General features: G+C 38.9%; 2 protein-coding genes across 2 annotated transcripts in view; one reads left to right on the forward strand and one right to left on the reverse strand.

Moving 5' to 3' along the window:
- The window catches only part of UBAC2 (UBA domain containing 2), an 89,770-nt gene that overhangs the window by 12,286 nt on the left and 63,658 nt on the right, over positions 1-13,826 (forward strand). Inside the window, exons 3-4 of the mRNA XM_082278188.1 lie at positions 204-323; positions 761-867. Coding sequence (XP_082134314.1) covers positions 204-323; positions 761-867 — 227 coding nt within the window. The remainder of the gene's footprint in view (positions 1-203; positions 324-760; positions 868-13,826) is intronic.
- Positions 2,489-6,912, reverse strand: GPR18 (G protein-coupled receptor 18; the record flags this gene model as incomplete). The annotated part of the gene is made up of 2 exons (XM_082278497.1): positions 6,868-6,912; positions 2,489-3,498 (listed from the first exon to the last, which is right to left on the reverse strand). Exon 2 carries the CDS (start codon positions 3,452-3,454, stop codon positions 2,489-2,491), a length of 966 nt encoding a protein of 321 aa, XP_082134623.1. The 5' UTR covers positions 3,455-3,498; positions 6,868-6,912.

Genomic DNA, 13,826 nt, shown 5'->3' on the forward strand with positions numbered 1-13,826 from the left:
AGTTAGACATCTGCCTTGAAAATATTTTAGTTTTAAAGAGACTTCTTGAACGCTCCATAACATTCTACTCTCTGTATTTCCTTCCTTAACTATGCTGCATTTCTGTTATCTGACTCCAGTATTGCATTCCCTCTGAGCACAAATTCTGTAAAGAGTTTCCTTGAAGGAAGATAGGCTTAACATGATGATCATTAACCTTCCAGATTTGGAGACTTGTATGTGGAAGAACAATATGTCTTGATTTGAAAGACACATTCTGCAGCAGTCTGCTCATTTACAACTTTAGAATATTTGAAAGAAGATATGGCAGCAGAAAATTTTCAGTAAGTTCCAGTTTCAAGGGGTTTTTTTAATAGAAACTTTTCTGTACAGTTTAGTCCTGTACTCTTAGATGAATACTGCAGTTTTATTTCTAGCATGTTGCATAGATATGTATGTTAAAGGGTTTTAAAGATAATTTGGTTTTCATAAATCTAAATTTATATTGATAATATCTTGCAGTCAGTGGATTATTCTAATTATTGTTTGCAGCTATATCAGTTGTAAGGTATCAGACCCAGGGAATTTAATTTTGGAAACAATCTTACACTTCATTCTTCAGTATTTAGACAAGTAGACCTAGAATTACATTGTGTTAAAGATTCAATTAGTCTTAATTGAACTAGTGTAGAGGTTTTCTTATTTTTTCTTATATTTAGGGGTTTATTAAAACCTTCTTTTCAAACTGTTGAATTGATTCAAATTAACCTTTTTTTTCCAGTCTTTTTTATTGGGCGCTTGGATGCTCTCAGCTTTGTTTGATCTTCTCCTTGTAGAAATCACTCAGTATATGTTTGGCATCACCATCAACAGCTTGCCTTCTGGTTTGTAAGTAGCTTCTAATGAATTGGTCATTTTAGATATAGTTTCAAGGGATTGTTTTCTGAAAATTTTATTTTAGAAAACCTTTCTTCATGTAACACTTCAAATTAAATTTAATCCTCTTTTGAACCAAAGTGTAAAGGTTCTTGGCACAACTATTATAATTTAAAACATTTATTTCTTAGCTATGACTTGTGTTTAATTTAGAATTTATCCATATAATGATTAGTTTCCAATATGTTAGTCCCATTTGCTCTATTAACATGATTGCAACATGCCCTGCAGTGCACAAATTATTGCTATATTTGTTCAGTCTAAATTCTTTGGATCCGTTCAATTTGTAAAAGCTAGAATCAGGTTGTGCTGATTTCTGTCCTAAATCAGAAAGGCAACAGAACTGCCAGTCCTATGCTTTATGTTCACTTTTAAAATGCATATGCATTTCATACTGGTATTTTGTATGTTTTTCAAAAATTGAGTGCTAGAGCTTGTTACTCCATTTTGTGCTTGCAGCTGCAGTTCTTACAGCTTTAAAGGTGTTCAGTGGTTCACTTTTGCATAACCTATGTTTGAAATTTCTGCACTTCATGAAAGATGTGCATGCTACAGTAGAACCATAGAGCTTGCAACCCTTGTGGTTAAGCTTCTGGCAGGTGAGATCATAGAGACTTGAGTTTCCATGTGTTGCGCACTCTGAGGTAATAATAAAAGCTCTTGGAGTAACATTTTTAATATTAAACACCATATTAGACATTTTTGTGTTTCTACTGTTGCAGAGCGTCTGTTGAAAGTATCTAGAGACTGATTTACAGTGGACAAAAAACATGTGTTTGATACTATAAAGATACATTTTTTTGTAGTGTGTGAGTATTCAAAAGGAGTTGAAAGCTTGAATAGCTACTGCAGTTACTCATCATGTTTGTTACCTGGAGTTTGTTGCTAGGACATAGGCTGCCAATGTGTCTGGAGAAATTAATATCTTCATATGTTTAAAAAGATACTTTGTGCAAAAGTTAGGTGTAATAAATGTGCACATCATACCCACAGGTAAGGTAATGAACTCTTTGACCATTGTACCCTTTGATGGTATTTTTTTGACTGCAGAATGTAGTCAGTTACAAAGAAATCTGCATCAAAGAAGTTTTTAATTAAGTGCAGTATGAATTTTCCCTACATATGCCTTCTCATTAAGTCATGATGACATTGATCTTGAGAGAATGAAGTTAATTTTAGAAGTGTGGGATATACAGTAGTTTCAGGAGCATTTGATTATGCAAATATAAAAAATTAATATATACGTTGCATCATAATTCTTCGGTGTTGTCTACTTTATTATATTAATAGTCACTTTCACGTCTAACAACATTCACAGTCTTTTGAGGTGATAAAAGCATTGGAAAGTTTAACACTGATGCTAGGTTTTAGTTCATTTCAGGTGAAACAATAAAAGATGTTGAGCAAGTAAAAAAGAGGTGCAATTATTATTCTGCTTCTGTCATAATTACAGTGGAACAAATACATCTGTTACTTTTGGTTATAGAAAATTCTTCTGTGTAACCAAGTGCTAGAATTTGGAAAAGAAATCACTTGTTTACGTTGTAGAAGTCCCCTGACATTTTTTCTCTTTTTATATCATTTCACTGTTCATATTATTGAGTGATCTTACACTTCCAGTTCGAAAACTTTTCCTGCGCACACTTCGAAGGTAATTGCGATAAAGGATTACACTGATGACTCTTGCCTGGAATTGTTTGGAAACAATGTAGTACAGTATAACATCCAAGCAGGTACTGAGATTCATGAGAAAGGTGGTAAAGGCTGCCCAGGGATTGTAAATTGTATTTTCATCTTGCAACATCAGGAAGGCAAAGCAAATGTGGAAGGGTACAAAGCAGATGAGTACCTGAGCAATCAAAGTAACTATAATTCTTATGGATCTCTCCTTGGCCTTAGGTTTCAATTTGGAAGTCTTGCCGTGAATAAAATTGTAAATAATGACTAGGTAACACCCCATCATGATAAACAAGGGGATCAAAAAGAAAAAAATCAAGCGACAAAAGTTCAATGCATTTACTTCCTTTAAATGGATGATATCAAGCATTTTCACGCAGGTGGTAAAATTTGAGGCTTGGTCTGGATCAGATCGTAAAAACAGCAGTGGGGACGTTGTTGAGAGGGTCATTATCCAGATTCCAGTGCAAGCCAGCACAGCTTTTTTTGTATTTTTTAGTTCTTTGACATGTTTGGGCTGGACAATAGCCATAAATCTGTCTACGCTGATAAAAGTGAGCAGCCACAGAGCAATGGCTGGATAAAATACAGTGAAAGCACTGATGATCCGACAGAATGTATCTCCAAAAGACCATGTTTCTGTCCCATGGTAGATTATCCGAAAAGGCAAGGAAAACATAAAAAATAGGTCAAGTAATGCGACATTCATCATATATACAGTTATGGTGGTTCTCTTCTTGGTAGTGCAGCTGAACACCCATAGTGCAGTGGCATTCACCAACAATCCCACTGTGAACACAAAACTGTAGAAGACCAGTGATGCAATCCTGTATTCTTCTGGGTGGGGATTTTCAGGCATCATAATTTAATTGAATTTAGGAATAGTATTTGCACTCCATAAATACCCTAAAATTAGATAAAATATGGGAAGTTATTCTCAGTCAAATAAAATTTATCTTTAAAAACAAACAAGAAGATTGTTTTACGATGGTGTTTAGTGATGAGACTGTATTGTTTAGCTCTGAAATGTGCTAGCTTTGTTGCTTTTTCTGACTGCAGATACATTATCATCCTCTGAGGGAAATATATATTGTCAGACTTGTGAAAATAGTATTCATAAGCATGTTTTAATAAAATATTGTGATTACTTAAGGCGCTTTTTTATATAAGGAATCAAAAAGTCAAGATTGACACTTCAATTGTGTGTCAGTCACTGATTATTAGATTGAAACAGTTCTATTTGAGCTGTGAGAGCTACTTTCTAAAGAAAATATTTCTTCCAAGTTGTTCCTGTTAAAAAATTCTTTACTAAAGCTAGTTATGAATAGAAACAAGTGAGCATGGCATGGAGTGATATTTGGATATGCAAAGAGTATTGATTTTGCATTTTATTTGTGTAGGAGCTACTTAATTCCCAAAAGAACAGGTGCTTACTCGTAAGACACTAAAAAACTGGTTTACTAGCTACATAGCTTCTAATACAGTGTTTAATCCCAGTGCATTAGAACCACCCACTCAACATATGAATGAAATGAATAGATTAATAGACTTCCTGTTTAAAAAAGTAAAAAGATGGGAAGCAGCACAGTCTCCAGCCAGGCCATATGGGAACAGTATTTGTTCAGGGGAGAAGTTCCTGGCTGCTAGGCAGCTGCCCCAGAGCACAGTTGTGTTCCTTCTTCCAGCTTCTTGGTCATAGGAGCTGGACATCTGAAACATCACTGTGCAGGCTGAGGTGATGAGAGCTGAAGGAGAGGATCCCTGGAGCCTGTGAGGATGGCAGACCTTACCTTGTGTTTGCATGAGTGCTTTGTTTAACCCTGACCCCTAGCACTTTCCTGGCTCTGGCTGTGGTCACAGTTTCATGACTTTATGTGGGAGGGTTCCTCTTGTCTGGCCTTTTACCCAGTCCTGGGGCAGCTTTGTGAAGAGGAGGAGGAACAAGTTAGTTGTTTGTCTGATCTTCCCACTTGTGACAAACAGCCAAGGAACTTCTGCAGTATCGGATTAGCCACCAGAACTGTTCTCAAGAGCAGAAGGGTGCATAGTTTCTGTGAGTTTTTATCTCCAGAAGTGAAGAATGCATTAAAAAAAGGTTTATTGTTACTGCCCATCTGGTTAATGCTTTCTCTGTAATGTTACCCTGTAATGTTATAGCACTTTCTCAGTGCTATAGGAATGCATAGGGGTATGAACCAGTGTTTATTAATCTGGCATCCTGGTTTGGCACTGGCAAATACCAGCTGCTTTTGAGAAGAGTGCCCATAGAATAACTAACTTAAATATGACCTGTTAAATCTTTATATACGTTAGTATCTGCCTTGAAATATGAAATTTGGGCTTCTAATTTTCTTACAATTCTCCAGTTTACAAATATATAAAAAAGTTGTGCATAGAAATATCTAACCCTTAACTTCAAGGTCGTTTTTTCAGCTGTACAAGACAAAAAAAGGTGTTTTCTGCTCAGATGAGGACATTAGAACATACAATAGAATTTATGTTTTGTATGGGAAAAGCAATGCATGTAATGCAAAAAAGAGGTTTGGAGGGCATCTGTATAAATGCCTCTAAAATTCCTCATTGTGTGAAGAACTCTAAAAATAAGAAGAACGAAAGAATTAAAGAATGCTAGCAAACCTTATTGAAAGTTAGATGGCATATGCTTAAAAATTTTGAGCACATGCTAGCAGCATAGTTCAAATGTTATCTGGCACACTGTTCCACTTTCACTACTGTTGCACAAAATTGTCCAAATGTTGCTTAATACACACCTCCCCCCTGCCCTTGCCCTTGCACATTGTAAGTGGGTTTTTTTCTCTTTAGTTCTGTTTTCTTTTTCTCTCTTGCTAGTGATTGTGTATGACATCGTACAGGACTACCAAGCTCCATATCCTGAGTGATTTAGCAGGTGAATTGAGTAGTGATGTATAAAAGAGGTAGGAGAATTCACTTGAATATTAAGAAACATCACGGATTTTAGTTTTGATTTTGCATTTCTCTCCTTTGGACTTGCAGTGACTGTAATTGTTTCTGGTCAGGTCATGTTTTCGAAATAACCAGTAGGCTGATGTTGATGGGAAGAGAGGAAGCTGAATCTGGTGTGATCTTCTTTCAGGAAAACCAGGGGTTCCATGCCTTATTTGCTGGTTATTTCAAGTTTGTGACAGTTTTGAGATATATCAGAGAATGGACCTGCTGTAACAAAAAGGCTTTGTTGGGTTTGTTTGGGTTTTTTTTCTGGTTGGTTGTTGGAGACTCTTATTTGTGTCAAAGCAACAGTGGGTTGTTTCCCAACTTTGTGAGCTTAAATGCATGCCAGTTAATTTTTAAGAACCTAAAATGTAACATTTATGTAGGTAAGAAATACTGAGATTTTAAAAAAGCATGAGTTACCTGTATGCATTTATACACAATTGGAGATATTTTGCTTTTTCATCTGTACTTGTCTGCATAGAGCTCAGGTTGGAACCTCCCAGGTCAGTCCAAGCAGATCTTTGGGTGTCTCTGGGTGGATGGTTTTTGCCCTAGTTGCCATTTTTCATAATGATAACGTTTACTTACTGGTATTGATTAAAGCACTTGCTGAAGAGCCCCTAGAGTCACTGGTTTCTGGAAGGCTTGTCTGTGTTAATTCTGAATGATTCCTCTGTGTTTGTATGTTATATCAATCTTTTAATTTTGTAATGATAACTGACATTCTGAATGTCTGATGTGAATTGGGACGGCCAGCTAGGTGTCGTGTACAAGAACAAGACTTTCACAGCAAAATCACAATTAAATCTTTTCCTCCAGATTCTTACTGCAAGTTAGGTAACAGTGGTTCCATTTAAAGGACCATGCGTGTAGCTCTGTTCCCAATCCCCCTTTTTACTTTGCCTGTCCCTTGTGTTTGCTTGCATTTCCCCAAGGAGAACATGACTTTCAGTGAAGCAGAGAGAGACCAAGCAACACTCTTCTCCTGGTTTTAGTTTCATGAAAACAAACATTTTTCTTTTAGTATTAAATGTACTTACCAATGTTTTCATTTATTGCATATTTTTAAAATCCTAAACAACAGTATTTATGGTACTATGCTTTTACAAATGCAATCATTTTTCTTTAAATGTTATGTATAGAATGATGCTGATGTTTTGAAAGTGCACTAAAGAATTAAATATCTTTTCATTAGTTCTAGAGTTAATTCCCATGTTTAGCTTCTGAACAACAAAGTCTCTTAACAACATGTATAAACATCCAAGTTACTTTGTTAGCACAACATAAGGGATTGTTACTCACCTTCTGTACACTACAGAGTTTCTTCAGAGATGCTTCTTTCATGGCCCCAAATCTGTAGAAGATTTAGACTTCCTCTTCTTTGCTCAGCTTCACTTAACTAAAATAGCTCCTCTTCACAGGCAGGAAACAATGACGTAATCTCGCTAGTTCTGAGCTATTTTATTGGTCATACTTAAAAGTTAAGGTTTCACATAGGTGCAGTGTCTGTGAACTGGTATTTCTATTACCTTCCAACAGTCAAACTTTTTAAATATTTCCAGTGTGGTCAGGCTGGGCTGTTGTACTACATATCTTTTTAAAACACACTTTTAAGTGTTTGCGGTATAATGAAAGCATGTTTTAGGTTAAGGTTTCCATAAAAAGATATCTGCAAGAATACACATCTTGGTTGTGCATAAGTTTCTAATAAGCACAATGTAAATGTATTTTCAGTAGAGCATAGTCTGGTGGACTTTTTGTGGAAATCCCCATTTTATTTATATTGCCTTGGATAGTAGTCAGTCTGAAAGTGACAGAAATTCACTGCATTTGAAATGAGAAGTTTGATTCACTTGAATACACAACTTTGTTTATGCCTGTACTTACAACATTTTATTAACACAGGAGCAATATTTCTATATATTATTTGCTGTCTAAAAAAATAACATGCTTATTCAAGAGCTTTGCTGAAAAATGCTGTATGAAGAGAGGTTTTAGCCTGTATAAAAATGGAGTAAAATCTCTCAGCTGTGTCACTGCAACAGATATCTTAGGTGGGATGGGAGCATTCACAAAGGAATATAGGTGAAGAAGACTAACTTCCTATGTTTCCTCTTTGTCGACTTGAAAAAAGATCCACCCTTTAGAAAAGCCATTCAGAGAAGGAGCTCATTCCATATTCTCTGTAGAGTACTTGCTGCTTCAGGTCTCTGACTGGCAGTCTTTGGGACGTGGAAGCAGAGAGCTCTATGTTGAGCAGGGGAGCAGTTACATTTCAGTCTCCACCTGACATGTCATCAAGAATTTGCCAGGATGTGCACTTGGTGCCAGAAGCAACAAAGTCCTGCAGTCCAGAAATAGCCAGAATGAGGTTTGTTTGTGGGAACATCTTTCTTCACTGACTGTAAAACTAATGTAGGTAGGTGATCCTCATTTAGTGCTCAAGATAACTTCGGTGAAAAAAAGCCCCTCTCTCCTGGAGTCATGTAGTTTAGCTCAGCTAAATGTGTTTGTGTTAGCGTGTAGGTGTCTGCATAGGTCAGTGTGATAGGTAAAGTAATCACAGGGAAGGACCTGGCTATGATTTTTGGTGTGTAGATTACCTTTAAATATTTGGTTTTTTCCTGTTTAGGTGAACTAATACGAAACTTGTTTTTTTGTGATCATTCCAAAGGCCTCTTAAATGCAATGAGCTGCAAATCTTACCCTGACCACCCTGTAGAAATATAAATCTATTTAAAAGTGCTTAATATTTTAGGATTAAGGATTATCTTGAAAGGACTAAGCAGTGTTGAAAACTCTTCAGTGGCTTTATCATTAGTAAAGCAACTCTAGAGCATGCTACAGCAGAACAAAGCACTGTTTTCAGCTGTTCAGTGAAATTCAGTGCCATATGTATATCTTTTGGAAGAGAAGAACTGGACTTTTGAACTCTCCTAGGCAAGAGTACTTTGTTTTGGGAAAAAATACAGAAGTGTCAGGCACCTTCCAGGCTGAACTGCACTGTGAATATACCAAAACAGGCAAGTGGATGGTCAATGCCTCCCTTAGCTAAAGAGGAAGTACAAAAGTGATTCTGGGTTTAAATGGAAAGCAGGCAGATGTTGAGCTTGGGCTCAGAGAAGCCATATGCTGTGAGTTGTCTCTTGGCTTGTTGTGTTCTTCAGGGAGGGTGGGAAGTGTGACCTTTTATAGCTGTGTCTCATTTTGTCTGGTGGGTGGCTGGTGTTCTGACCCTGCAGGGGAGGTCATGCCTTGTGAGGGCAGCTGCAATCAAGTCCCGCTGTTTAGACAGGTGGATAACAGCGGCCCAGTTGAGTATGCTGGCAGGTTAGCCACTCATCTGGTTTGCTGCAGCATAGACATGTTGGTCTGTGTTCTGCTTTCACTCAGGCTTTTCACAGCCTTCCTGGTGGAGAAGAGGCAGCCAAACCTCTCTGCTGCTTGTAGGCTGGCAGGCCTTCCCCCTAGGTGTGGAGGGATAGCTCTGTCTGGCAGCAGTAGGCTGAAAAGAGATGTTTGCTCTACCAGCAATTGCATACTCCTTGTCTAGGTGCTCAGGCTGGCTGCCGCTGCAGGGTGATAAGCATATGGAGGTGAACACCCAAATCAAAAGTTGCACTGCCTGTGGTTTGCAAGAGGCAGTGGGCTGCTCTGCTGTGTTGCATTGCCCTGTTGCTTTGGTTTCTGCTGTAGGAAGCACCTGGCTGTATTTTTCTTTCCTTTGCTATTTTATCAGCTAGAAATGAGTGCCTTGCACTGGTTTCCCTCAGATGGGTGAGTACTTCCTCTGCTCCATCTTTTACTGAATTAAATACCCACTTCCGTCCGGGGTCCTCTTTTGGTATTCTAAAGTTCGAGCAGTAGACAAGGTAATTTTAGTTGCATTCTGTTGTGCTAAAGCTGGTTTTAAGTAGTTTAAAGCTAAGCCAATGTATTTCCTGTCTGAGGATAAGGCAGAGTGCAAGTGGTCTATTATGGTGCCTTCACTAACTGGCAGTAAGCCTCAGAAGAAATGGGTTTGATCACTTGCAACAACCTCAAAGTGCAGCACTGAAGAGATTGCCTTCATGCTGTTGCTTTTGCAGAATTAATGTACTGCTGGGTCTTTCAGCGGTTTAGTCATGGTACAGAAAAGTATGTTTTGCTTGTTCACTTACTGTGTAATGTAAGCTTTGTCCAGCTGATACAGAGAAGTTCTGCACACAGTGAGACAGAAGGATTACCCTCTGCCTCAGTTTGGTAGGGAGCAGGCTTGAGCTCATGTTCTTCTCCTTTCAAACTTTCCACCTTTTGGATCTATTGAAAATAAAGCACTGAAGCTTCTTGCATGGTTCACTGCACCAGTGGTGCAGGAAGCAACTCTCCCATGTCCGTTTGTTAACTTACTGGTTTGCTGTTGTGGGTGAGTTCACATGCAGTTTTGGGTTACTGTTCTCAGCCTTGATGAAGACTGGCTTCATTTTTTATTCCCGTCTTGTGTTCACCATAGTGAATGTTTAAGAATAAACTACTGGTTAAAAGTTGTCATGGCACTAAATGCATAAAGTTATTGTGGTTGTTTCTGGTTTTTCCATGTGTGTGTTACTCAGAGGCTGTGTCATGGCATATCTGTCCCTCCTCTCCCAGTCCTCTGTCTGAGTGGGTATAAATGCAATGTGCAGCAGAGCTGAAGGAATGTGAAAGAGAGCAGCTTAAGAGAACTGCAGCCTAGTTAGCTGTACCTGACATGTCTTATTTACTATCACATTTTGCTTTCTCTTCCCTGTTTTGCTAGAACATGGTATGGTTTGAGGAAGGAGCTCCTGTATTCTCCCTTTAAAAAAAAAAATTGAATATTCCATGTTTCTCCGGGGTTCATTTGGGGTTTTTTTCCACCCCTACGCCCTTCCCCCCTCCCCCCTGCACCTTCTCTTGTACAGCCAGGACACACCCTGTCACTAAATAGCCTAAAAATAGACAGTGCATCTGGCCTGTAGTTCATCTATTTATCACTGTCAGCATTTGAAAGAAAAAATACTTCAGGAATTAATTAAAATGAAAGTGGCATCTCTGAGATGTCTATGATAATGGGGTAGTGGACTAGAGACAGTGGTCTTTTACACACCAGCAATCTCAGCATGTCCATAGTCTAATATTAGCTCATGGATTTCTTAAACTGTTGGGTCTGTTCTGCCTTCCTGTGTTACGTTTTTGTTGGGAAGCAGCTTTTTTAATTCAAGTACACATTTTTCATGACAGATATTTCATAGTTTATTAAAACCTGCATGAATACTCAAGTTTTTTATTTTCTTTTTTTAAATCTGCATTGTCAGGAACTACAAAATGAGTTAGTTGTTCTATTTTGGAAGTGTCCAGGAGAGTGTTTTCAATACTCTTTCCTTACTATGTATGTGGTATGTGATGTTCTTACTATTAAACTGCTCTTAAAGGTCTCAGGTGCATAGAAGTATTGTTCTGAAACTTGATATACCTCCCAGGAATAGAGTTAATGTTTCAAACGAAATGTCTTTATTTGGAGCTGCATGTACTCAGATTCCTTTGATGAAATAAAGTGCAGAAATTGGGAGAGTTGTTTTGACTCCTCCAGAGTTCAGGAGTTTGGACAAGCTCTCTCAGTTACTAGGCCGAGTATATGTTATCAGAAATTAAACAATTAAAGATTGCTACATAGGCTTTAGCAGACCAGTGAAGTGTTTTATCGAAAGTACCTGAAGTGAGAGTGGGCTGTGTGAATTAGAGTAAGCACTTCAAATTCAAGGGTGCCTTACTGTGTTTTGCCCAGCCCTGGGAAGTAGCTTGCTTTGCTGAAGTGACAGTCTTCTAATGCTGTTCTGCCTGTGCCACCTGTCCCTGGCACAGATGAACAAGCAGCAGTGTTTTTGGGGCTGTGAAACTTGGTGTGCTGTGGTGGAGTTGAGGTGACACGAGAGGGAGCATCAGGATGATAAAGGGGCTGGCATAATCCAGACTGGGACAAAGCAGCCCGGTGCCTGCTGCACAGCAGTGAATCTGGTTGGTTAGGAACTCTGCTGGGCAGGTTTCCTTGGTGTGTAGGCTCAGCACTGTCCTTGGAGGGAAATGAAAGAGCGGCTGAGCGTGAGCATGCTCGGTGCATCGGAGCACTGGGACAAGGCCAGCTGGTGCTCTGAGCTGGCTCAGGTGGACAGCAGAGCTGGCTGCAAGCAGGTGGTTTCAGAGTCGCTGTCTTTTCGGTATGGAGCCGGGTCCAGTCAGAGGACTCAACCAGCTGATCAACTACAAAAATTGTATCTATTCTACACACACACACACACACACACACACATATGCACTTTAAAGGGAAGGAGCTGAAAATCCTGAGCTTTATCACTACAAGAGGCCTAGGAGAGTAAGTCAGGGCATAAATTTGAAGTTCAGTAATTTAAGCAGCTGTTTTCCTTATGTAGACATTGTGTTGGTAAAGGTGGCTTTAAGATAGGATGGACCAGTGAAACTGGACAGGGACTTGTGTACTCTGTGTTCTCTGCCACTTTCATCCTTTGCCTACAAATCATACTGCCTGTCAGTGCTTTTTTATTTTTGTCCTGGAACATCTGGGACATTGCCTTCATTTGCTTGTAACAGAGCCCTGTGTTGTGTGATGATGTGGGCCACCGAATTCATATCACTTACCCAAACAGCAGAAATGAGAGGGAGTGCAAAGCTTGTTTTGAACAAGCAGCAGTGAGAGAAGAAAAGGCAGTAAAGGTGGCAGGATGTTGGACATCTCTGTATTCCTTCTACTTTCGAATTTGATGGCGTATGGAGGCAACCATAAGAACTATACCAGTGGCCAATGGCTCCCAGCACTCATTACTGTCTAGATGACATCGTTTATTTTCAAGATGATGGGGCCTAACCTGTCACAGCTGTTGAGCGAGTGATTGGCACAGTGTCTTGTAGCAGTGATCCTGGATCTGGCTTCTCTTTACTGCCAGACGGTTCCTGGCCCAATGCTTCTACTGCCTGGTGCTAAGATCTCTTACATTGGAAAATGGGGTTTGACCTCTAATAAGAAACAGTTTGGTGAAATGGTTTTGACCTCTGCTGTGGTGAGGATTAATTACTGCATCAATGCTGCCATCTGCAGATCTTTAGCAAGCATAGCAACACATTTTGGAACAGCAGAAAACAGGTATGATGGGTTCATTCCTTTATACAGCTGTGCTACTTAGCCAGGTTTTCAGGAAAACTGATTATAAAGAGTGAAAGCCACTTTGTCTCTCCTATGGAAGGAGAGGCATGGAAGCTGTGAGGCATGCCACGTAGCAGGGAAGCTGCAATTGTTCCTGTAGTTGTGGAACTGCAAATCCTGTTATTGCTCGAATAGTTACATTTCATACAGGTCTCCCCTTTGCATTTCTGTTTGTACATTAAGATACAATTCTGAGAATGAGTTGTAAGCAAAGACTTTCTTACTGTGAGTGGTCTGAATTTACCCTGAAAAACTGAAGAATTAGAAGACACCTAGTGGAGGAATAGAAGAAAGACTGGAAACAACATTTACCATTCTTTTTGCTTTTTTATGTAGCACAAGGATAGAAACTGATATTAGAAATCAAGCAACTCTGTGTTTTTTAAGCCACCCACTTCCTGATTTTGTTGTTTTATTCGTCTGATATGTCTTTATCAAAATAAGACACAACAGCAACGAGTTTCTTTGCACAGCATTCCATTTTTTGGGAGTGTTCTAAAAGTCTTATGATTAAATTATTTCACGAGAATAAAAAATGCCCTCTTTCCTATGTGGGAATAGGAGCCTCCTTTTTAGCTTAGTAGTTGACCCTTGAAAGTTATTTTCAGTCCATGTGGGCATGATCAAGTTTTCTTTTTGTCTTTACTGGCAACTTGGGGTTTTTTTTTTCCCCTCTTCTCTTCCTCTTTCCGGAGTTAGGAACACCTTGTTTGTTCCTCATGTTCAACTGTAGTAAAGAAAGACAGGGATGTGGAAGTCCCTTTGGAATTTAAAAGGAAATCCTGCATCTAATTGTAGAAGTCTGTGCCAAACAATTCTGTACAAGTTATCATTTCAGCTATTGTTTGCAAATTGGCTTACTGCAGTGCCTATGTCATTTGATCTGAAGGGAAACAAGCTTAAAGGAGTCATTGCATCCTAGAAACATCAGTTGTCTCCTATCTGTAGAAGTTCTGCTACAAGCATAGATTGCTATATTTTTGTTTTAAGGATCTGATATCCTTTCATATAAGTGATATTCTCCTTCATCACAGAATGAACTGCT

The sequence above is a fragment of the Coloeus monedula genome, assembly GCF_965178545.1.
Source record: "Coloeus monedula genome assembly, chromosome: 3".
NCBI lineage: Eukaryota > Metazoa > Chordata > Aves > Passeriformes > Corvidae > Coloeus > Coloeus monedula.